The 26331-nt window shown below is 38.2% G+C and overlaps 1 protein-coding gene across 2 annotated transcripts in view; it reads left to right on the top strand.

Annotated features, from left to right (window-relative positions):
* Window positions 1-26331, top strand: part of kdrl (kinase insert domain receptor like) — a 210341-nt gene that overhangs the window by 76258 nt on the left and 107752 nt on the right. For both annotated transcript variants that reach the window (XM_072595317.1, XM_072595318.1), the window contains exons 4-8: window positions 286-410; window positions 13879-14035; window positions 14911-15050; window positions 17318-17477; window positions 21463-21580. In XM_072595317.1, the coding sequence (XP_072451418.1) occupies window positions 286-410; window positions 13879-14035; window positions 14911-15050; window positions 17318-17477; window positions 21463-21580 (700 nt within the window). The remainder of the gene's footprint in view (window positions 1-285; window positions 411-13878; window positions 14036-14910; window positions 15051-17317; window positions 17478-21462; window positions 21581-26331) is intronic.

Below are 26331 nucleotides of genomic sequence, written 5' to 3' on the forward strand. Positions count from 1 at the left end.
GTCAAGTCTAGGTACTGTTTGTTTCCACTCCATGAGCTTATGTTGCAGAGCTTCTAGCCTACACAACAGAACGATAATTCACGTATGTGATTACTGAGATCGAGGTGGAATTGTGAAAGGTCCTAAATGGATTTGGCATTTAAAAGGTTAAAAATTTATTTCATAAACTAACGGCAATCCTGCATTGAACTGTTTCAAGAACATCTGTGATTTCAAAATGTCATGAATTAGTATCTCACAAAACCTTACGGTGCGTTTTGTTCATGTGCTTTTTCTCAATAAAAGATCATCGGAGTCCATTTGTGGAACCTCATACAGAACATCCTGAAGTGATAAAGTTCAATGGAAGCAGTGAGATTGTGATTCCATGCCGTGTTACAGAACCAAACCTGCAGGTCACCCTGCTGATGGTAAGACACAAACGAGAAAAACCTGTAAGTGCTTCAACAGATCCACATACAAACAAGTTATATAATGTAAAATATCCTTCCAAGAAATTTTATATAAAAGCTGAAAAGGTTGGAAAGTAAGTCCAACAACACTTTAAAAAAAGATTAAAGAATAATAACAGATTGGGTGTGGACTAAATCATTATCTGCCATTCCTCTTTTCAAATCCAGACTATGTAATTTTGACATTTTCTGATTTTATTCCAGATTTCTAACATTAACTGTTTCTCTAGAAATGTAGATTGTTTTATACCACTTAACATTTTGCTTTGTGATTACCCTCAAGTTGTTATCCACTGGGAAAATAACAACCTTTTTGAAATTGTAACATTCTAATATTTGTCCCTGGGAAACACAAAGTTTCATGGTTCATAGTCTGTACTAATTTAACTGAACTCTGAATTGGCAAATGAGATGGGACTATAAATCTGATATGCCACCTCGCCCGAGTCGGGCAAGAGTTTGTGTTATGTTGTCATGCATACATATATTCACAATGCCTAAGATTTTTCTTAATTTGACTGTCTGAAGGTTGGGAGAAAATAAGGTGTTGAATAGGCCCCAAAATTCATAGGTATTTGTGAATACTTCTATTAAATACTGGGCCCTGTGGTATTAATGGAGAACATTCACTAGCACAATGAATGGTGGGATCCTTCTGCTTCCATGGCTGTATTTTCATAATCTCATTCTATAGCAGGAGAAAGTAACTACAAATCCATCAGCCCAGTGAGTTGTGAAGGAAGTAGATAAAATAGTAAGAAAAAAATGGGAGCAGCAGATACAGGGACAAAGATAGAAACTGAATGGACAAAAGAAGAAAAGAATCCATAAACATTATATGGTCCATATCTCAGCTATGGTCTGACAATTTCAGTCAAATTCATTGTTTTATCACAAGCACATAGCTAATAACACTTAAGAGTTGACAACGGTGATTAGAATTGGCCTCAATTCCCTTGTCTAGAGGAGGGAACCCTTCCTCCTCTAGGCAATCACCCCAGGTGGATAATGTGGGTGTGAACATGATTGGGCTTCATTGTAATGCCTTCTATAGTCAAGGAGCTTTGTAACACTCACTATCTAAGCTCGTGTACAATGTTGTGGTGGGCTGAATATGCTCATGATGAACTATTCTGACGTGCCATCATCTTTAGGTCTGGAGAAGAGGAAATGCAAACAAAGAGGAGAAATTACAATATAATGCAAACTTTACATTGAGAAAGAATAGATATTTAATATGATAAAATCTCTGATTTTATGCATTGATTATGCAAATAAATTAGTTGTGAATTCTGATTATTTGAAAGCATTGGAATGTACGAAGCTGGGAAAGATTGTTGTAGTCCCACGGCTATGTGAACATTTGAAAAATGAGGTGCACCACAATCTCTGTCATACTTTTCAATCCTTTACTGCTCAATCCCTCACTCTGCCAAATTTCTATCAGGTTCCTTCTAAACTTTGCCAACATTTTTCACCTCCAGTGTCCCCTGAGAGACACAAGCTGTTCCATGTATTCACCAACCTCTGAGAGTAACAATGAAATCTCAGCATTGTTCACTTCCTCTTTTCTGAACTTGAATTCAAACTTCTTATAAAGTTTATGATTACAGAAAACAAGGTTTTCAAGCTACCTATAATCCTCTACAATTTTGAATATACTGATAGTTTCCTTTATTCTCTTCAGATTGGTATTTTTCATTTCTGCACACTCTTTTCAATGCTATATCAAAATACCAATGCTGGTGCCTGTGAGTGTTTTCTCCAAATTATCACATCATTTCAAAAGGGTATAGTGATCAGCATAACACTTCAAGTAACTCTAGTCTAGTGTTTGATGAGACATCTTTTGTTTGAAACATTAATTTGAAATCTCACCTACATGTGACGACAAACAAAATTTTATGGCAGCACTTCTTAGTTAACATCCTGCCCTCAAGCAAGACTATCAAAACTAATTAATTGCTATTTGTCGTTTCTTATGTGGTCATTGGCTGTTCTTTGTATCCACAAATGAAAGTGGTTACTTTTCAGAATATAATCTATTCGCTGTAAGACATGCAGTTGTCCTCAGACACTGAAAGGTACTATATAAATGCAAGTCTTTATTTCTTTGCAATGTTAATTATTTCTACACACAGTGCAATAGACCTATAGACAAGATCCTACTCTCTGTCCATGTTCTCGTCATTTCACTTCTATCCACATTAAGTAGAACTTCCCATTTGTCAATGAAAGCTCTTAATCGATCGCTATGAAAAATGATGTCGCAATGATTGATCCCTCTTTCTCTTGAGAAACAATCTTCTCCGATGCAGCCGCATCAGAACTTTCCCCATTGGGTCAACTCGGTTCATTAAAATTTATAATGTACTTCATTCCCAATTCCACACACTCCATAAGATTTTGAAAACCTGAATCCATCTCAACCAATTGCTCCCCATTCCCTGCACACATGTCAAACTGATCTCTTGTTATTCCATATTCCTATAAGTAATTCATTATTCCCCCAGTCAGAACTCCTTGTGCTACATGTATCAGCCTCACCCTGTTATATTCCCCAATTTATTGAAATGTTTCCACACCATTCCTATTTCAAATCATTCCCTAACAATGCCCCACCACCTTTCAATTGATTTAATTAGCAAATGCATAATTATCCTATTGCAATCCATGCAGGATTGGTGCCTTTTTTAATGGCATCAACAACCCCATCCCACCTAGATATTAATTCTTAGCATTTTTAACATTTCCTTTTTTTTTCCCAGGCATCTGAATAGGGCTTCAAATATTTATTGATGTTGGGAGATAGTTACAGGGGGGAAACTTACTACAATTCTGGCCAAAGTACAGTACTGACGTCATAAATGTCCATGAGATGGAATGGCTGTCTTCTGACCTGTACAGCAAATGACAGAAAATATTTTTAAACGTGATTAATATGTATCATAATATTTGTTCTTAAACTACTGTCATTATGTTCTACCTCTTCTGTGGCAGCTTGTATCTGAGTAATTGATACATTTGAGCTGATTCCCAGGTCCCACTGTCTGAATGCTGCAGAGACAAGCTGTCTGCTTCCTGCTTCGTAAGAGGAAGCGACAGGAGAGTTTTGTAGTCCCATTTACAAACATCCTCCGTCAAGCCTTAAAGTTTTACGAACTTCTATTCCAGGAAAGCAGGAAACTGTGTTTATGTTCTACTGACCTTTTCCTTTTGTGAATATTTCCCAAAGTATTGAGAAGTAATGCCGATAATATTGCCTGGTGCCCGTTCAGCACTGTAAATCACAACAATGAACAGTGTTGGATATGACTCCCCATCTTTGTAAGTTAGCTGACCCCAGCTTGCATAAGAATTACCTCCACCAGAACCAGATAAGTTGCATTTTTGTCATCTACTATTGATCATTTTAAAGTGGGGGATTTCTGCTGTAAGTTGCTTCTATGGGTGTAATGGAGGAGGATATGATGACATTATAAAGCAGGACATCTCATACCACATCCAACACACACACACACACACACACACACACACGTATATCTGGAATTAAGAGTCTAATGATGACCTTGAATCCATTGTCGATTGTTGGAGAAACCCATCTGGTTCACTAATGTCCTTTAGAGAAGGAAACTGCCATCTCTGACCGGTCTGGCCTACATGTGACTCCACACCCACAGCAATGTGATTGATAATTAGGTGTGGGCAATAAATGCTGGGGGCCCCCGCAACCCATGAATGACAAAAAACCCACAGGGACCTAATATTCAATGAAGGGCTACAATTTGACTGAGGTATAGAGGTCTGTTTCTGCTCATAGGCACCGAGCCTGGAATAACTTTAGGCATAAATAAAGAAAAATGGCCAATCCTGCAAGCCAAATCTAAGTCTTCCTCCGAATTCCTATATCTAATTGGAATCCAAATCTAAAACTCCGAATTGAAATAGCATCCATTTTGTTGAATGTTGATGATGAGATCATCTAAATAAATTTGGCAGATAACAGAAAATGGCTCAGCCTCCAGAAAAGCTTTCATGTGAAAACTACATGGCTTCAGCTCTTCAAAAATAGCTTTTCTCAAAGGCGTGGGGAGGAGGTAAGGAGTAAACAATAGGAAGGGACAGAGCCAAAAGAGAGAGAAGAACAGTCAAAGGAATCAATAATGATCTAGCTGGGAAGGTGAATAACTGTTAATAGGGACTGTTAGTGACTAACAATAGGCAGTGTGTAATGGCAGACTATGTGATAACAAGACCTGGTTTGTGGGGTAGGGGGCTAGGGAATAGAGGAGTTCAGGCCCGAAGATTAGTGAACTCAATATTGAGTCCAGACAGCTGCAGAGTCCCCAGATAGAAAATGAAGTGTTCTTGCTCCAGCTTCCACAGAGCTTCAATGGAGAACTACAGCATGCCTGAGACAGAGATGTTGGCCAGGGAACAGTGTGGTGTGTTAAAGTGGCAGGCAACTGGAGGCTCAGGGTCTTTTTTGTGGACAGAATGTGGTCACCCAGTCTAAGCTTCGTTTCCCCAATATACAGGAGATGACATTGTGAGCAGCGAATGAAGTAGACTAGATTGTGTGAAATGTAGGTTAAGCATTGTTTTACCAGAAAGTTATGTTTGGGCCCTTGGATACTGAGAAAGGAAGAGGTAAATGGACAGGTGTTACACCTTCGGAGGTAGCAGGGAAAGGTGCCGTGGGGCTGTGGGGAGCTGCTGGGAATGAAGGAAGAGTTGGCCAGTGGGATGGTCCCTGCAAAAGATAGACAAAGGCGGGAAGGGAACTTGTGTCTGGTGATGGCATCTTACTGGAGGTGGCAAAAATGGTGGCTGATAATCTTTAGGACGAGATGCTGGTGAGATGGTAGGTGAAGACAAGGGGGACATTATCGCTGTTGCAGAGTGAAGAGAGGGAGTGATGGCGAAAGTGTAGGAGATGGGTCAGACCCAGTTGAAGGCCCTGACAACAACGGTGCTGGGGAATCCTTGGTTGAAGAAGAAGGTGGACATTTTTGAGACTCCATTGTCAAAGTTGGCCTCATCGGAACATATGCAATGAAGATGGAGGAACTGGGAGAATAGAATGGAATCTTTACAGGAAATAGGGTGCGAAGATGTATAGTCCTGGTAGGTGGGAGAGTTGGTGGATTTATAGTGGATATTAGTGGCCAGTCTATCCCTTGAAATGGAAACAGAGACGTCGAGGAAGGGAAGGGGAACAAGTCAGAGATAGGCCAGATGGAAATGAGAGTGAGGTTTGAAATTGAAAGCAAAATCAATGAGCTTTTTCCAATTCCGGATGAGTGAGGGAAGCAGCAATGATGATATCATCGATATATTGGAGAAAGAGTTGTGGGTGGGGGCCAGAATAGGACTGGAACAAGGAATGTTCCATGTATCCCATGGAGGGATAGGCATAACTAGGGCCCATACGGGTACTCATGGCTACCCCTCTGACCTGAAGAAAATGAGAAGAGTTAAAAAAAAGTTGTTGAGGGTGAGGATGAGCTCGGCCAAGCGGAGGAGGGTGGTAGTTGGTAGAAATGGTTCAGGCCTTTGCTCCAGGAAGAAGTAGAGAGTCCTGAGACAATCCTGGTGGGGGATGGATGTGTAAAGGGATTGCACATCCAGGGTAAAGAGGAGGCTGCTGGAATCCGCAAACTGAAAATTCTGAAACTGGTGTAGAGCGTCAGAGGAATCATTAATGTATGTGGGCAGGGACTGGACCAGGAGAGAAAAGACTGAGTCTGTCTATCGTTTGTTCCTTACCTCCTTCCCCCACCCTATCTTCTGCATCTAAACCAACATTTTCCTAGCTACCATCAATTCTGAGGAAGGTCACCGTGCAAAGTGTACCTTTGATTTCTCTTCACGCATTCTCCCACACGTGCTGAGCTTTTCCAGCAACTTCTGATTTTGTTTCTGATTCACAGCATCCACAGTTCTTTCGGTTTTTAGTTATTCAAAGGTGTGACTGGTTTTTAATAAACTTGTGAGCTGTTTGTGCGAGAAGAAAGTTAGACCTGTTCCCACACCACATCTACAAACGAAAACTGAAATAACTCCATAGACGCTAATATCCTGTCACCATGTTTCCCTTTATTTCTGAGTGGAGAGTCCTTCACCTTGATCCAGCTCCCTCAAAAGCCAGTTCTCAGAACAAACAGGATGTCTGACACTCTTCTTTTTATCTCTCAGGCGAGGGCTCCCTAACTGGACCAGATTAACAGCTCCGGTCAGGGAACTCATTACCTATGTGGTCCACCAGGCTAACTTTGTTACAACCACTACAACAACCTTTCAAAAGCTCAGTGAATGAATTTATTTTGGTGGGTGGGTTGATATAGATTGCAGTGCTGATAGAAAGCAAGACTGTTTAAGAATCCAGCTCAGCTAATCACTAGTTATTACCCAAGAGATACAAGGTTCAATCTTGCCATGGAACACCCTGCAGTAATTGCCTGTGGCAGGGTTCAAACTGCGAGGCACCACTTACTGCTACCATATTTGGCAGACCCTGTACCTTGCTACAGAAGCTTCAATATGCATGCAAATTGATGTCCTCTGACACGCATAAGCACCAATTGTACTTTAGAAGGATGACTAGGTGATGAAGTGGAAGATGTTCAGAAACTGTGAGTAATAAATTATTTTCCTGGGGTCAGAAAGAGCAAATTAAATCTCCCCTTTGATTCTAATTTCCTGTTGGCTGATTCAGCCCATGAGCCAGATAAATGTACTGGCCTGAAGCCAATGAACTGGAAAGTGTTAGCCATGTGGAGCATGCAGTCACCAGTGGCAGAATAGTGAGTTCCATTTTGTCAGACTCATTCAAATAATTTATTATGCAGTTGATGCAATTTTCTTCCATCTTATTTAATTTCAATCCATCCCTCATTACATAGCAAACTCTCACAAAATGGACAAGATTTCCATCTTATATTGCACTAAAGGAATCTTATAAAATGTCTTTTTAAATTATTTGAGTAGGAGTAAATGGGGTGGTACAGTGGGTCAGTGGTTAGCACTGCTGCCTCACAGTGCCAGGGACCCAGATTCAATTCCAGCCTTGGATGACTGTCTGTGTGGAGTTTGCGCATTCTCCCTGTGTCTGTGTGGATTTCCTCCAGGTGCTCCGGTTTTCTCCCACAATCCAAAGATGTGCAGGTCAGGTGAATTGGCCATGCTAAATTGCCGATACTGATATGTGCATTAGGTAGGGGAATGGGTCTGGGTGGTTGCTCTTCGGAAGGTTGGTATGAACTAGTTGGGCCAAATAACCTGTTTCCATACTGTCGGGAATCTAATTTAATCTAAATCCTCCATGACTAGAACACTTCAGTCTGTTGTCATACTACTAAATGCTTATGCCTCCATGGAACAAGTACTTTACAGTCTGACACGGACTACCCCTTATTGACAAATTGTGCCATTTCTGGCAAATTTTTGGTGGGACTTGGGGGAGTGGAGTGATGGACCAAACTGGTGGATTTGAACCTGATTTGCCTGGCCTGTAACCAACTGAATTACCTATTGAAGATTGAACACTTGCCATTATAGACATCATAACTCTGCAAGCTGAATGAGGTATCCTCATGAAGTCAATGGGGTTTGACAAATTTATACACGGCAGGGTTATTTTATGCCCAAGGCCCCACACTGTCATTTTAACTGGTCCCTAAACAGCGTTTACATCACAGCTGTCCTGCCAAGCTACAGCAAGTCAGCAGCTGGTGGGAAAGATGACGAGGTCATTCCAGGAATCAAAAAGAATAGCTTTTCTATAACACCTTACATCACCTTTGACGTTGCACAATGCTTTACAGGCAATGTTTAATGTATGTGAAGGTACAGAAAGATAAATATGACAGGCAATTTGTACATAGCAAATTTCTAAAAACAATAATGTGACACATGACTAAGTAATTTGTCTAAACTTTCAGTAATGGTAGTTGAGAGATAGTGAATGTCTGGAATACTGGGGGATCTCTCTTGCTTTTCTTTAAAGTAGAAGTTTCTACATCTAATTAAGATGATTTCAATTAGCAGAGATGTTCTGCAGTGCAGCATTCCTTTTACACTACACCAGATTGAGTGTACAAGTCTCAGGAAGAAATTCCATTGTGTGTTCAGGAGTGTTTCAGGAGTTCATCTGCCCTGAGCTCTCACTCTTCCATTTCACAAGTCAATCCCAAAACCCTATCACTGCTATTTGTCTTGAAACCAATGGGGACAGAATGGGCAAAAGTCCATCCAATATACCCTGCAGGCAACTATTCAGTACCCTCTTATTGCAGTCAGATTGGCACCTTATAAACATCGACCAGGAGTAAAACTTGCCAGGATGTTCTACGACTTTTTTTTAGGTGGGCAACTTAGTTTGTAAAGATGTGTAATTATTGGAAATGGAAATAGCTTTCTCATTATCTTCGGAACTAATATGAATCTATTCCAAAGTGACTTGCAGTGCTACAGGATTCATTGATTTAAGCAGGCACTCTGCTGTGCATCCAGATTGTTTGCTTATTGTTCCCCATGGTTTACCATGCACAGCTGTTGAAAGAATAATGAAAACCCATCAAAAAAGAACCAGTGTCAGATTGGGTCATTATTCTGTCAACTATCTTTTCAGCAATGATGTATCTTTTATGAAAGTTGTTTATTTTGATGTCCAACATATTTTTGAATCATAATAGGGCATAAACTGTCCCTCTTTTGGCAAAATAAAATAACAAAAAATTCAGCACTTTTTAATGTGACAGGAAATTAATTTTATCATAAAGAGGGAACCCACTATTCATTACATTTTGATATTCAGATATGTATTGCCTCTCATGCATCAATTTAACAATTGATGACTGCTAATCCTAAGCAGGCAACCGAAAGTTTTTCACTTGTGTACCTTTGCTTCTTGATAATAAACCCTGATTTGTAAAGAAGCACTTGATATATTTAGCTTTATCTTCCCATATTTATTCAGCAAGCGCTTTTTTGTTGTAAACCAATAGCCTCGCAATTTTTATTTCCAGTAACTGAAATCAGTGGCAGAAACAAAAAGAGTATATTATGTTAGTAAGCCATGGGTAATGTGATATAGATTTTTTGAGTGATAATAGGGGAAGATGGCATTGATGAAAATGGTCTGTACAACTTGGCAATAAATGTAGCACTTGAGTAGTCATGTAGAAAATTAACAAGCATTAAATGAGGATGGGGTGATAATTTATTCGCAATAATATCAGATGTACAAAATAGATTTCGAATTAATATAACTAATTCTTAGCTGAACGCTTGACTTTATTTGAATAGAATATAATATTTCAGTGATAAGTTAGTAGAAAGCGAACAAATCTTCGAGTAATGAGGACTGTGTATTGCTGCAGTAGAATCATGTGATTTGTAAAATGCAAAGTGTAAGACTGAGAGTTAGAACTTTAGTTGGGTATCGATTGCAGTTTTACTTGGTTGCTATTTTGTGGGGGAGGGGGGGCGGTAGAGGCTAATTTTGTGTTATTCATCATGATCTAGGAAGTTATTGGATTTGGTCTAATATGAAGACTGCTTGTGGTTCCCAGCCAATATGTCATCTGATTGAATTAGTTCAGTCACTTCCTTTACAAATCAAGAGATTTAACTGAGTAAACCTTAAATCCAAGACAGTGCACAACATAGACAATGACTGACCAAACTTGAATTCTGTTTGAATAATGTACCAGTTGGTATGCCTGGAGATGCCAGAAGTTTGTAAAAAACTGTGACACATGCTGATGGTTTAAGTGCTAATGTAGATTCACTATGACATGGTTGTATGGAGGTGTGCGAACACCTAAGTAAAACAAAATATGAAACTGTTAATCAAATCAACCAGATGGAGAATAAAACAAAGTTATGTACATAATATTCCGTAAATCTGTAATCCAAATTTATCAATGTTCTCGTCATTCCATAATAATGAATTATTAGTTTTCATTTCAACTGTATTCTCTATATTTCAATTAACATAACTGGATAAGAATAACTTGAAAAAAGGTCAACTTTGCACAATGCAAATTATTAATAGGATTGCATTATTAAACAGTTCCTGAATGTAAATTTGATACCAACAATAAGCCCACTTGTTCTTGCTCTATTTTTCAACATAGGATTCTTAGGAAACCTGAAACAATCCTCTTATAAAGTGGAAGTCTGTGCCTTCATGAAGTATCAATTTATCAAATCTTTTAAAATATCAGACCAGAACGTATCATGTAAATGTTTGCTTGTCTAAGTGTCTGCCAGACATGCGCCTGGTTGGTTCAAATGTCATATTTATTAGAAATTACCAATTTGAACTAAAAAGCTTACAAATGTACTGATAAACAATTGAAGCATATGCAAAAATTACAAATTGGTAGTTTGCTTCCTACTTTCCACGTTGATTCAAAAATTCACAAAGTGCTCCTGCAAAACAACCAATGCGACAGAGAAAAGGAATCAATGAAATCACTCAAAATACTTTGGCAACTGGTTTCTAGCACAAAATACTGACAATGTTGTGGAAAAATGCATGAGATGTGGGACTATGCATGAATGCTTGTTCAGATATTCACGTTGGGCCAAACCATCTCATTCACTTACAGGTGGTTCTGCTATAACGTATTAATTGTATTCCTCTGCAACCATGTGCAGTAGAAAACTGAGCTATGGGAAATCACTGTTGAAAATAGTGCTGTAGAAGATTGCTCAAGAAAATCGCTATACGCATTCAGTAGAAAGTTCACATTATCCAAATATCATCCACAATTCGGCAAACACGTTACAGCCAAATCATGTTGATGAAACACGTGTTATACCAGAATGACCTAGAAACAATTTTCTGTTATTCTATGGTCTTATCTGTCCTATCCGCATCAGTATCAGAAGAAATTACATTGAAATAGACTTTTAACATATCAAAAAACATAGTTCACAGATATCTTCATATTTATTCATAGAATAGTCCATGTTCTCTTGAAAATATTTCCCTTCAGTTCTGACTGCACGGATTTATCCTTGTTTGGGAGCTCAGGACCCAACTTTTCATTGTTTAGCTTTGATTCCCCTCATGTTATTTGTTGGATGGCCATGCAAGAGAAAAGTATATACAAACAGAGCATGATGGAGACCATTCAGCCTGCATATTTATGGATCAATAACTATGCTTCCCAATTTCACTTTCCAGCTCTCATTTTACCGATCTAAAGATTTCAGCAACCACAATTGCCTATCCAAACTATAAGTGCAATCAAGATAATTTTGTGATTGTTTCATAATTGTATAGTTTTGAATTGTGAATGGTTGGATCAACTGCTTTTGAGTACGTGTATATCTGAAAAGGTACTGTCAGAAAGTGATATTCTGGATTATATTTCCATTACTCAAGTTTAAAGGAAGCTATGGAAATGATGTGAAGATATGAATAAAAATCCTGAAATTAAGTGTGCTAAGCAGAAACTCAGTTACATTAAATTGGAAACATCTGTAAGAGAAACAAACAAGTTTAAATTCAGTTAATTTTTTTCTATTTTAAATTTCTTTGTTTTCACTAAAAATTCTAAATGTGTCAGCCATTCTAATCTTGGTAGAATACAAACAAGTTTCTTCCAGTTACTTGCAGAAACATTATAAAAGCAAATAATGAAAATATCCTATTTTTTATTCATTTTTCAAGAAAGGGCAAAATAAAATATCTACGTTTGCACCCTCATTTCAAATTAAAACAAAAAGAGGTTGGTTAAAATGTGACTGTTTTCTTTAAACTTATATAATTCTGTTCAGATTTGTTTTTACATTATAGCCAAGACTTTTGGCTGATCAAACCATCTGTTTTCTGGTATAGCAGCATTTCAGTACAATGGTTAACTTGACAATGGTGGCCTGGCCATTCAGAAATAATTCGTGTCACTGAGTAAAGCAGGTATTTAAATGAACTCAGAGCAGGATATCTGTATGAAATATCATGTTCATGGTTACACAGGAGTGCACATAAACATACCTACATCCATCTATGACGCATGCAAAGTTTCTTTTTCTGAACCTACACAGCAAGCAAAAGACACCCCTCCAGGTAATTTTCCAAACTCAAATTATTAAAAATATTCCATTTACTTCCTGAAGCTCCATCTTAAGTTGTCCTCACCTTCAAGTACTGCAGGGTGTGCCAAGTATGAAGTTAAAAATCACACAACACCAGGTTATAGTGCAACGGGTTTATTTGGAAGCACTAACTTTGGAGTGCTGCTCCTTCATCAGGTGGTTGTGGAGTATACAATTGTAGGACACAGACTTTATAGCAAAAGTTTACAGTGTGATGTAACTGAAATTATATATTGAAAAAGATCTGGATTGTTTGTTAAGTCTCTCATCTTTTAGAATGGGCACATTGATTTCAGTTCTTTCATATGTAAATCTTTCTTGAAGTTACATTCTCAAGTGACAACCACCTGATGAAGGAGCAGTGCTCCAAATGCTTGTGCTTCCAAATAAACCTGTTGGACCAAAATCTGGTGTTGTATGATTTTTAACTTTGCACAACCCAGTCCAACACCAGCACCTCCAAAAATACTCCATTTACTTCCTGAAGCTCCACCTTAAGTTGTCCTCAAGTAATGCAGGGTGTGCCAAGTATGAAGTTAAAAATCACACAACACCAGGTTATAGACCAGTTAGTTTGGCATTAGTAGTGGGAAAAATGATAGAGTCCATTATAAAAGAGGTAAGAGCAGAGCACTTGGATGATAATGACAGGACACAATCAGGTTTATGAAAGGGAAGTTGTGCTTGACCAATCTGCTGAAATGTTTTGAGAATATACCAAGTAGAATGCATAAGACGGAGCCAGTGGATGTGTTTTACTCGTATTTTCATAAGGTGTTCGACAAGGTCCCACATAAGAAAAAGGAGAATACACCATTTGGTCCCTTGAAACCTCTCTGCCAATTTATGAGATTATGCTGGCTTGATTGTGGCCTTAACTTCATTTATTGCATGTATTCCATAATCCTCGACTGCACAGTGAACATAAAATATGTCTAACTCAACTTTGAATATATTCAATGACTACATCCTGGCTGTAAACTGTAGAAGAGAATTCCTAACACTAGTGACTCCTGAGAAGAAAAAAGTTGTTGCCATCTCCATTTTCAAAGAGTGAACCTTTAACTATAATCTGCATTTATGAATTCTAGTTTCAAAGGAAGAAACATTCTCACTTGTCACAATGCTGCAATTAAACTGAGCATCAAATGAAGTTTGGAACTTTTTATATTTCCTCTTTCTTTTTATTTGATTAAAAATATTGAAACATTAAGACATTACAACTTTATAGTGGATATCCTAACATAACCTTTGAGAGATAATGCTTATAACGTGTATGAATGTAACCAATGATAATTTCTGTCTGATACAGGACCATTCAATCTTTGAAATCGATGGAATAGATAACAAATGGGATCCTAAGCAAGGTTTTATTCTTCGAAACCTGGAATATATTCCTGGCATGTTGCGATGCAAAACCATGGTCAATAAACAACATTTTGAATCTTGTTTTATGATATCCAAGGAAGGTAAGTGTTTTCTTTCTTTCTGAATTGATTTCAACCCTCTGTAGGAAATCAAAATGAATGGTCAGTTGTTCCATTAGCATGAGTTTGGTTGATTTTAACTGCCATTCTTCATTTAGGTATCACAGGTCAGTTCTCAATCTTCTCAACCTTAGGTGCTGCTTACAATATGTACTTCAGCTGCTCAGCTAGGTTTCATGAGGTAGCCACACAATAACAGTAGCATAAAGAGGAAGAGAAGGGCTTTTAGTTTTCCGAAATGATACATTGCCAGAATAACAGCAATGCTGTACTGACATTAGGAAATTCCCTTTGAAGTTTGGATAAAAGCACATTCATGATGCAGACTGAAGGAAAACCATTTTAACTCATGAACTTTGCTTAAAAACAACCTGAATGTGAACATGCTTGAAACACATAGAAAAGTAGTTTATGACTCTTAGAAAACCCCCTTCACCTTGGTGACTACAAAGTTCACCATGAAAAATGTCAATGTCTGGAAAGCAAGTTGGTTAAAGATAGGACTAGAGCCAATCATTTCACACTTTTATAAGCATTTATTTAGAGAGATACACTTTACAAACATGTACCTCCCAATGTGTGAAACAGTTTCAGTCTGCTCCTGTTTATAAGGCATGAGTGAATCTCCAGTTTATATATATAATTCATGTCCAGTGTCTCATTTTCAGTTTAATCAATTAAATTAACTATAGCAGTATAATAAGAACTTGATGTGTCAATCTGTCACTATAGTCAAAGTAGAGAACACTGCATTACTACTTTGGCATTTGTGTTTTGACCTATGATCAACTGTTTGATTATTGTGTTTTATTAACAATGTTCATTGCAGTAGATTATATTTTACCTTTTATTCTCAGTTGAAGGGGTAAACTCTGTGCACCTTAATACCAGTGAAAAAATCAAGGTGTTGTCTGGAGATACACTGTCCATCAAATGCACAGCAAAAATGCCTTTGAATGCCAGACCTGAATTTCAGTGGGAGTATCCCGGCAAAGCAGTAAGTTCTGACTTTGGTTGTCTTGATGTACATTAGCGAGATTTTCTAAAAGCTTTTATTAATATTTTGACACTAAAGTTTCAAACGTATTGCCAGTGCAACTTATAGACTAATACTTTAACATGTCTGTTTGACATTCTTATGTCTGGTAGTTCAGTGAACAGATAATCCATTTTAAATAATCGTGTTCATACCTGCACCAAAATATCAAAGGAATGCCGTATGAACATGTTGAACTTTCATTCACTACCAAGGTCAACACTAATTTCTGAGTTAAAAAATCTTCAGTTCTAAGCAATCTAAAAACCGTATACTTGTCCAAACTTTAATTCAATTTTGTTATCAGAAGTCTTTCTCATGTTACTAGAATTTGTACTGATAAGTTTATCAGACCATAAAGAAGGAAGGGTACTGTATATTCATATTTGTGGTACAAGATGCACTTAATGTCATTTTTTTGAGGAGGTCAATAAGGGAACATTCACCAGGTGAACATAGAGGAGGCAAACATGATGTTAACCAATGAATAACACTAATTTGAGGAAAGCACACAGCCAGTTTGGAGCACAATGGTCTAACTGACAATGTCTCTGATACTCACACAGCTGAACATTTATTCAGTAGCAGGAAGTCTCTCCCAACAATGCTGTTAAATGAATTAACTGAATAAGCTGCTTTCTTGCTGAAAGATTTCTGTCAGTTGTCAGTTCTGTTTTTGTAGTATCCAGTAGTTTCTCAAGTTGTTTAAACTTGCTAGGTCAACAGAAAGCATTTGCTGAAGGACTTTGTCCTGACTTCAATTATGCTGCCACTTGTTCCCTGACATGGACATACCTGAATACATTCCCCTTGGATCATAGCATTTCAGGAAGAAGGATCAGAAGTGAGACAAACCTGGAAAAACTGCTGGAAGAGGAAGAAGGGGAAGTTGAATATGTTTTCTCTGCAGGAGGTTATGTTTGCCCAGGGTATACAAGGATCAACTCTCCTGTCTGAACCTCAGTATGAAATGATGAATAAGAGGATTTCACTGAGGATCTCCTAATTGAAATTTTCCAACTACAACAGCCAAATCTGCAATCTTAGAGTAGGTTATAGCATTTCCAGTAGCTATGATGGTGACCATGGTTATAGATTACTAGATGCTATTCTTTTTCTGGACTAGAACTGATAATATTTGCAACATGTTCCAGTTTATCATCCACTGGGGTATAAAGGCTGTCCATAGAGCTCTGTATTCCAAGAGAGTGGAATATGTCTCACTTTCTCTTTCCAGAGGGAAATAGGCAAAGCAAACTCATGACTTTGGTCATTTTGCAGGCCTTCCATCAGTTCTGGGTGCAATTGTCCACTCATGTATCAGTTTGGGAGATATGTCAGTAAGTGTGGTATACTTTTTTGGCTGATGTTGCTGTCATGCCAAATATCCTGTCACAAGTGCAAGCTGCAGGATGTGGATTTGAGGCTGGTAGCAATGCTAAGTGTGTGAGGGATAAGTGAAGTTCTGAATATGATGTACACTTTCTGATTCTTAGAGATTTGTTGATAGGTGAGTGAATACAGATGAAGTATATTGAATGAGTACGAAACCGCTGATGGCTGTTGATATGATACAGCACTTGAAGATACCTTCGTGACCTTAACCACTTTTGTAAAGTCATTGATTTATTTTGTGGCACGACATCCAGGTCTTTGGGGCTTGACTTCTTGTGCTGACAATGACCCCTATCTGGTTGCATTGCCTTTGCAAGGTTTGCCTGGATAGCCTCCTGACTCCTATGCATAGGTCACAATGCTCCTCCCTACCACCTTCGCTGCAAAGACATCTATAACAGTGACAGAGAAACTTGGAGAAACATTTACTCCTCCTTCGAACCTTCATTCACTCTTGTTTCTGCTCAGTTTTTCTCTCCCAACCACTTTCAGCTCCTACTCCAGGCAAAATGCTTCTTCATTTAAGACTTGCTGCAATTTGGCAAGCAGCATTTAGCTGGCACATTGCCTGCACCAGAACCAATAGACATGAGGTAATTATGTACCACAGTACCATGCAATACTCATTTTCAGGGGAATGTTTAAGTGTTCAAAAGCAACAATTAAAAGTAATTGAATATCAGTTGATACTTCACTGTTTAATAAGTGGCACAGATAGGAAGCCAATGATTGGCTTAAATTAGTGTTTTTAAAGGTGTTGTTCAGGTAAGGAACTCTTGTTTTGTATTGGAAAGCAGAATTGCAAAGCATAATTTTTTTTTATTTATTCACAGTCTAATCGGAAAACCATTATTTACAAAGCACGTGAAATCACAACTGTGTTTTACAGTATTCTAACTCTGGAAGACATTCAACGAACTGATGAAGGAACTTACAAATGCCAAGTATTGAATAAAAATATGTTGCAAAACTGGACTACCGTTACTGTCTATGGTAAGCTATTGTAGAGCTATTAACACATTTCATTTATATGACCTGGGATAGCATTTATAGGAGTGCAGAAAGTCAACCTGCACCATATCGGATAGTTGTGTCCTGATTACTGGGTATACAATAAGCTAACATTACAAACTAAATCTATTCTTCAATCTCATTCAGATTTGGGGAATTTGCTACTGCAATAATTTTCTATATCTTCTAAAGACTCAAGGCAGCTTGTCTACTTACTTTATTCTTTTGTATTATTTTGAATGACTTCAGTTCAATTTCGCAACTTGTTATTAGAGGCAGTCAATATAATAAGAACAAAACAACAGCTTGACGTTATACAGCAAAACATCCGCAAGGAACTTCACGGGCAACAATTTGACACCAAACCGCATAAGGAGCTTTAAGGACACAAGATTAAAATTTTGGAAAAAGTGGTATGTTTTAAGGAATGTCTTAAAACAGGAGAGTGGGGAGAGAGGAAAGGAAGAAGGGAATTCCAGAGACTCAGCTTTGGCAATTGTAAAAATTAGGAATCATATAGATTTGGAGGATGCAAGGATTCTAATGACCTGTAGAGTTGGAGAAGCTTACAAAGACAGGAAGGAAACGTCATTTGAAAAAAATGGCTAGAAGATTCAAAGTTTGAAGTTCAGGTTGACTGGGCACCACAGCGAGCAAAGGGCTGATGGGTGAACTGGACTAACTATGAATCAGGACAAAGGCAGCAGAGCTTACAATGAGCAAATTTACATAAGACCAATGATGGGAAGCTCAATTAAAACATATTTTAATTGAATAAGGTAAGAAAGGCCTTGATAAGGATTTTAATATCACAATAACCAAGGTGGGGTAAAATTGCTCAATGTTATGGAAGTGGAAATAAGCTGACTTAATAATGAACAGTCTGGTTCAGCTATGAGTTTGGTGCCAGGGAAAGGGATGGAGTTGATGGCTATTTTTGAAGTTTCAAAAGGGCCCAAAGTCAATGGCTTAAGTTTTCTGAACATTTACCTAGAGTAAATGTTGGTAATTCTGTGTTCGAACTGAGACAAATAATACAACTAATTAGAAACAATGAGGGAGTTGAGAGGTAGTAATGGAGTACGAGTGAGTGTCAGCAGTTTACACACTATGCTTGTGGATGGTGTTGCTAAAGGACAACATTTAGTTTAGTGATAGATCACTAAGACCCTAAGAGGTACCACATGTAGTATGCATTCAGGGTTTGAATCAAGCAACACTCTAAATATAAAATTGAAACACACATCAGTTTATTGGTCAGAGCATTGAGTAAAGGAGGTCATGTTGTGACTGTACAGAACACTGATTAGGCCACTTGTGGAATATTGCGTGCAATTCTGGTCCCCTTCCTATCGGAATGATGTTGTGAAACCTGAAAGTGTTCAGAAAAGATTTACAAGGATGTTGTCAGGGTTGGAGGATTTAAGCTATAGGGATAAGCTGAATAGACTGGGGCTGTTTTCCCTGCACCGTCAAAGGCTGAGGGGTGACCTTATAGAGGTTTACAAAATCATGAGGGGCATGGATAGGACAAATAGACAAGGTCTTTTCCCTAGGGGAGTCCAGAACTAGAGGGCATAGGTTTAGGTGAGAGGGGAAAGATATAAAGGGGACCTAAGGGCAACTTTTTCACACAGAGGGTGGTGCGTGTATGGAATGAGCTGCCAGAGGAAGTGGTGGAGGCTGGTATAATTATAACATTTAAGAGGTGTCTGGATGGGTATATGAATAGGAAGTGTTTAGAGGGATCCGGGCCAAGTGCTGGCAAATGGGATTAGATTAGGTTGGGATATCTGGTCGGCATAGACAAGTTGGAGCGAAGGGTCTGTTTCTTGCTCTATGACTCTATTACTGTATAAGTTCTGGATAAATTTGCAGGATCGATGGAGCTATCTTAATTATGAAAAATCCTTACTTGGCTTAAAATCAGCATTTTTCAAATTGTGTTGTAGCCAACTATAGCTTTATTGACTGAAATATTTTAAGTCCACTTTTTTTCTTTGTGTTGGATAGCGTATCTTTCCAAATTTGAAGATCAGTGATCTTTTCACCACAGCAAGTATGGTCACTATAAGTGATCAGTGATTGGCCACTTTTGGGCCTTGATTGGGAAAAGGCCAGAGTGTCAGCCTAGACCTCACCTGTTCCACCATAAAATTGGAGAGAGTTCGGGGCAGATTGAAGTCCAATGGGAAGTCCAACTGAGCAGTGGTACAGCTTCCCACAAGATAACCACTCATCCCCCAACCTCAAGCTGGAAACTGTAGATTGTAAAGTTCAATAACCTATTTAAAAGATGTATTTACAATGGGTAACATAAATTAACGAGAAAGAAAAAGAAAATTCCAGGCAAAATGGAATCTGTGGAAAATATAGCGAAATATATGTTTATTCAATGTCGACTTATTGGTTGGGGGCATGTCCACCCATCTGCCTGGGTTCACATCTACTGTCAGTTTCATCATCATGTTGGAACAGCTCCAATTGCTGGAAATTCTCAACAAGTCTGGCAGCTACTGTGGATAGAGAAACAGAAACAAAATACCAGAGGTGTAGAACTCTCTGGGGAAGAGCCACACTCCACTCAAATTGTGGGCAGTATTTTCATTCTTGACCAGGTGACAGCCTAGAAATCAGACAGCTGAAGCTGTCAATCATGCTGGAGTAGAGCTGTTTAAACTCTCCAACAGTTGTCTGGGCTGTCAACCAAGCCTCATGATGTTGTCTTGGTTTACAACCCTGACATCCATTAGCTTGTTGAAACATCTGAGCTTCTGCTTGATAGCTCCAGCTGTCTGATCCCTGACAATTTCTCAATATTTATTTACACAAGTGTTACAAGTGCCTTGTGATTTGAGATTTAAAGAGTCTGGATGATTGACACTGACATTAGGACACAGTGAACCTTTTAAATTAAAATGCAATGTTTTTAATGTTGTGGGAAGTTCCCTTTTTAAAAAAATTTTGTTATGCAGTGAAATGTTATAATAGACTTTTTTTTAAAAAATGCAATGTATGGAAGATGAAAGGGTATGTAAGTGCCATGGCTTCACATGGGATTTATGATGGATCATGGATCATGTTTGAATATTAACCTTGGCATGGGGAGCATAAGAAGCCAAGGGAAGGGCTGGACAGAGCATACTTTGACACGGGGGAACATAAAGAGAACGTTTTGTCCTTGCCTTTCAAAAGATTCCCCCATGGAGAATCTGGTCAAATACCCTCTGATGTGCCATGAACCATGATCCTTAAAAAGTCTGTCCCGACTCTATTAAAAAGACAGTGAAGTAAGACTTGCACAATGGGGTCAGCAAAATTGGGGGTGGGAGGTGCAAACTCACAACTAAAACCAACCACACTCCTAAAAGACACTCCTAAAAATTGGAAAACACAAAAATGGAGTCAAGAATCCTGGGATCAGGTAGCCACCACCATTTTACAGGACTCCGGCATCAACCTGACTCAGCAGAAATCATTAACTTTATTTCTCATACCACAGGTGCCACCAGACCTGCTGAGTTTTTCCAGCACTTCCTATTTCTTGCTCAGATATCCAGCATTCACAGTATTTTGCTTTCATTTTAACATGGAGATTACTGCTGATTTGATATAGATACATCATCTTCACTTTCAATACGTTAACATTTAAGATGAATTATTTTAAAAATTCAATTCCTCAGTACACTTTTACGTCTTTATATTGAAGACACTTTGATGCATTTTGCTGAAAAGAAGAAAAAGGATTTTTGCAAATTACTATAAAACGAAATGTAAATCTCTCGAATTCCTGAGGTTTGTCTGGGTGTCCCACATAACGTCAGCATAAACCATAAAATGACAATGTCAATTCAACCTCACTTGCATCGAAGTAAAACTGGTTTTGATCTAAACTGTATTTATTCAGTATGATTTTATATCATTTCACTAGTTTCCTAATAGTTTTATTTTTCTATTCTGATTGCAGATAAGCCTTTCATTAGAGCAAGGGTAAAAACAAGCAACCTTTTGAAAGTAATGGATGGAGAAAAGTCTGTGAAACTATCTGCAAAAGTGAATGCTTTCCCAGCACCGGAGGTGTCCTGGTAAAGTCCATCCATTTGATTCTTCCACAAATCCTACTTTTTAATGAGTTCACTTTTTAAAAAGTCCTGTTTTTACTTCACTAACTTTCCCTCATCTTTATTTAAAGGTAGCATACAAAAGTTCAGTATTGAGTATATTCAAGTCAGGTCAATAGATTATTGGGTACTAAAATAATTAAAGCATCCAGCAACCATGCAGGAAGTTAGAAGGTCAGCGATGGTCTTGTTGAATTGTCGAGCAGGCTCAAAAGGCCAAATAGCCTACTGAAGATTTTCTTTCTCAAGTTATTGAAACACACTGTCTCACCACAATCAACAAAGCAGCAGCCTCAGCTTTGTCTTCAACAAATTTACCCTGAATTATGAATTTTACTTGAAAAGTTGCAAAGCCAGCCAAATAGGATGAGATCTGACAGCTATACATGATATTTTTCCCAATGCATGATTGAGATTCTGGCTAAAAGTAATTGCAAAACCATTTTGCTGTGAGTTTGCCAAAGGTGACAGAAACAAAAACTTGCAAAAAGCTGTTATGACCTCCAAATGTTCCAAAGTGTTTTATGCCTAATTAAGGTTTTGAAAACTCAGCAAGGGTTCTAATAGTCATCAATGTTGCAACATAGGAAATATGGCAGTCAATTTCTGCACAGCCATCTTCAATAAACAACAGTGTAATAATGACCAGATAGTTGTTTTCTAATTATTTTTATTCAAGGATAAGCATTTGCTCGGATATCAGGGATTACCACCCTCCCATCCCATTTTTCTTCGAAGTAGTGCAATTATCCCATTTTTCTTCGAAGTAGTGCAATTATATCCTGTACATTCCTCTGTGAGGGCAGACTGGGCCTTGACATCTCATCCAAATGACTGCACCTCCCCCAGTGCAATATCCTTTCAGTACAATGGGGTGGCACAGTGGCTCAGTGGTTAGTACTGCTGCCTCACAGCACCAGGGACCTGGATTCAATTCTTGCCTTGGGTGACTGTCTGTGTGGAGTTTGCACATTCTCCCTGTGTTTGTGTGGGTTTCCTTTGGGTGTTCCAGTTTTGTCTCACAATCCAAAGATGTGCAGGTTAGGTGAATTGGCTATGCTAAATTGCCCAAAGTGCGAGGTGCATTAGTCAGAGGAAATAGGTCTGGGTGGGTTACTCTTCAGAGGGTCGGTGTGGACTAGTTGGGCCAAATGTCCTGTTTCCATACTGTAGGGAATCTAATCTACTACACTGCAGCATCGGCCTAGATTTGTGCTGTCAGTCTCTGAATTGAGATTTTAATGCACAGTCTTTCAATGAGGTGGGAATGCTACCAACTGAGACAGTTGAAACTAAGGTGTCATCCAAAACAGGGAAACCATGTCAAAACTAGGGGAGTTGATCACTAAATTATTCAAGTTGTCTGTATATATATTTTCTGATCCAAAGTGTTCTTGGTAGCCTTACCACTTTTTTTCAAACACTAATATGAGATAAGTATATAGCGATAGAACTGTTAATGATATATTAATTTTATTGTTAAAATGAACAAATGAACAGCATTGTTTAACCTAGTAACCTGAGCATTTGTAAAGACAGACAGCTGGGACATTCAGACTGGTAAGTAGAAGACAGACATATCTTATGCTGCATTTTGTAAATAAACCTGTTATCAAGGAAAAGGATTGGCTTCACTTTTTATTCTTTGCAATCTGCTTTGGGAGCCATTTAAGAAGGATCATGACTTCTGATGCTTGCTTTGTTGATAATAAGAATTCATCAGAAAGTTAATGGGGTCATTAATGTCTCCACATTCTGCAAAAATAGATTTTATTTGTTTTTAAAAGAAGATCTGTTAGAGAGCTGACAGTCTGCTCAGAAGATAAATGGTCTATTCATTTTCAAACAAGGAGCACAGTAATCTGACAACTAGCGAAGGAAATTCTACCAGATTTACCATCATTCCAGTTGTAGATAAAGTGGAACATTTAAATACAGTGAAAATTACTGCTAAAATGTTGATCATACTTGCTAAACATCTGACAAAGTTATAGTCCATCTATTGAAATTAATAAATATTTTTTAAAGACGTCTTTTTCTCTGAGGTTTTCACCACTGAGCAATCAATTGCATCCCTCATATGACTTTACTAAGCAGAAAAGACAGTGCCATCTTGTAATAAGCATCTTATCAGAGCAACTTTGTGATTGCACATGGTATGGTCATAGAGGTTTAAAAAAAAGTTACATTGATAGTGTCCCACCCTTTCATTAGAGAGATGCAACTGGTGGTAAACTTAATCTGAGCATCACCACACCTCAGGTCAGGGGCAAGATTGAGAAGGCAGGACCTTCATGGTTATGCTGGTATGGGAATTGAACCCAGATGAGAGGGTTCACTCTGCATCACAAAACTGCCAACTGAATTAACTGACCCTCAAGGGCCTACAAACAGAAAAACACCTACTGGCCCATTGAATCTGTGCAAGTCAAAAACAACCACCTAACTATTGTAATCCCATTTTCCAGCACTTGGCCCCTAGCCTTGTATGTCCTGAGATTGCAAGTGTACATCTAAATATTGGTTAAATGTTATATGGATTCTGCTTCTACCATCCTCACAGGCAATGAGTTCCAGTTTCCCACCACTCTCTGAGTGAAATTATTTTAATTTTCTTCACATCCCCTCTAACATTCCTGCCCCTTACCTTAACTCTATAGTCATTGATCCTTCCACTCCTCCAAGGGGAAAAGTTCCTTCCCATTAACTCTACCTGTTACCCCTCATAACTTTATATAGCTCAAGCACATCCCCGCTGATTCGAGGGAAACAAATGATCCTTAACTAGTTTGTTTTGCCAGTAATGTCATTATTACGACTCCCATACACAGTGAATAAGTATTATGCTGTTCTCATCTAGGTGTTAAATCCAGGAACTATTAAAACATATTCAATTAAAATGGCCTACAAGTGTAACCAAAAATACTTGATCAAGGGTCAAGTAGCATCATTGATTACCATGATACCTCATGGATTTTGTCAATTATTGTTATAATGGAAGCATTGGATGATATTTGTGTTCCCTTTTTGTCATTCCTCCCCTTGAGATGTTGACTTATGTTTTGGACTGACCTTCAGAGCATTTGCATGTGGAAGTGGATAGTAATTGTCAGCAAGTTGTTTAACAATGGAAAGCTCTACAACTGACCTCAATGGCTGGGTCATCACTGAACAACCACACACCAGCAGACTCCATTGATAATCATTGGATGCCAATCAAAATAGGAATCTTGACCTTTTTCTGCTTTCTGACAGTTAGGACAGCATGTGGCAAACCTTTCTCCTGTCCAGTCTGGCAAAGAATTTGAGTCCAAGTTGTTTAAGTCAGACCTTCCTCCTCATTTGCAATGTCACTTTAAATTCTGCCTTCGGCACATCCCACATCAAGAAATTCGTCCTGTCCTATCACTAGAAAGACTCAGTATAGCATGTTGAGGTTCAGGATTAAACTTCAGAAACTGCAATAATAGGGAAACATCAATTGGTATGGTCAGTTACCTTTGAAATGTTTCCAGATAAGTGTCTAAGGCATTGACATTTTCCTTTAAGTCAGCCCTTTCCAGGCTTTGGTGTCCCAGAGTCAAATTGTTTTCTTTCATGTTGCTCTGCCACCCACCAAACAACTAAAGTACCTTTGCAGGAAAGCAACAACTCCATGTAAAAAAACCAAACTCCTGATTATGAAATTATGACTGTGGTTTTATCAACAGTTCGGTGCAGTTTTCACTCTTGCGTTTGTATTTCTGGCAGTTGCCACCCTATGTCAGGATCACAGTCTTTTTAGGACACTGAGGCATTGGTACTGTTTTGTACAAGAAGAACATGAAAATACAAACAGGACATGTGCTCCAGCATGCCTTCCCTACCACTATGTAGTGCACACTTCCAAGTAAAAGGTTATTGTTGCTGCAAGAAACAATTATGCCCACAGTCATCCTAAATGAATGGGACGGGCACTTTAGCTGAAGTCTATGTAAGGAAATTGCTGTTTGAAGTCAGTTTCCTGTATACAAGTAGGCTCCAGAGATTAGACATAATAGCTTTGAAAATCAGAAATAAAACAGTATCAGTTAATAAAAACAGGAATTGTACTTTAGAAGTTACAGTAGATCCTTTAAAGCACTATTCAGTATTGCAGTTATTATAACTCCATGTGCACAGTCATGCTGCTATTTATGTACTAAAACAAGACTGACTCCAAGATATTTCAGTTAATATTGGAAATATTTTCCAGTCAGTGAACTGTAGGAAAGACAGTCAAGCAGCTGTAATAAATATTTATTAAAGTTGGGTGTCAGCTTGGTTCAGTTGTTACTTCTGTCACAGATAAACAAAGGAATAATAGGAATAAAACTAAATTACAATGTCAATCCATCGCTCAGTAACTAGATGTTGAATTACTTCTAAATGGCATTTAAAACACTTTCAAAGCTATTTCTTTGTAAAATTGATTATAGTTAGATAGTTTCTTCATACATTATCAAGGACCATTAACAATTTAAAAGACACGCATTCAAAATATATCCATTTATGTCCATAAATGATCCATCTTAACCTTTACAGCCTCCTCAAAGACAATACAAACATGCAAATGTGTGTAAGTTATGGAAACTACGAAAGCTGATTAATTTACTTTGAAGCGGTTGTGCAGTTTTGTCGGTGGAACCGTTATCTACTATAATGGTTTTTCTATTAGTGGAAAAAACAGTGGAAGA

Source organism: Chiloscyllium punctatum, chromosome 25 (assembly GCF_047496795.1).
Source record: "Chiloscyllium punctatum isolate Juve2018m chromosome 25, sChiPun1.3, whole genome shotgun sequence".
Taxonomy (NCBI): Eukaryota; Metazoa; Chordata; class Chondrichthyes; order Orectolobiformes; family Hemiscylliidae; genus Chiloscyllium; species Chiloscyllium punctatum.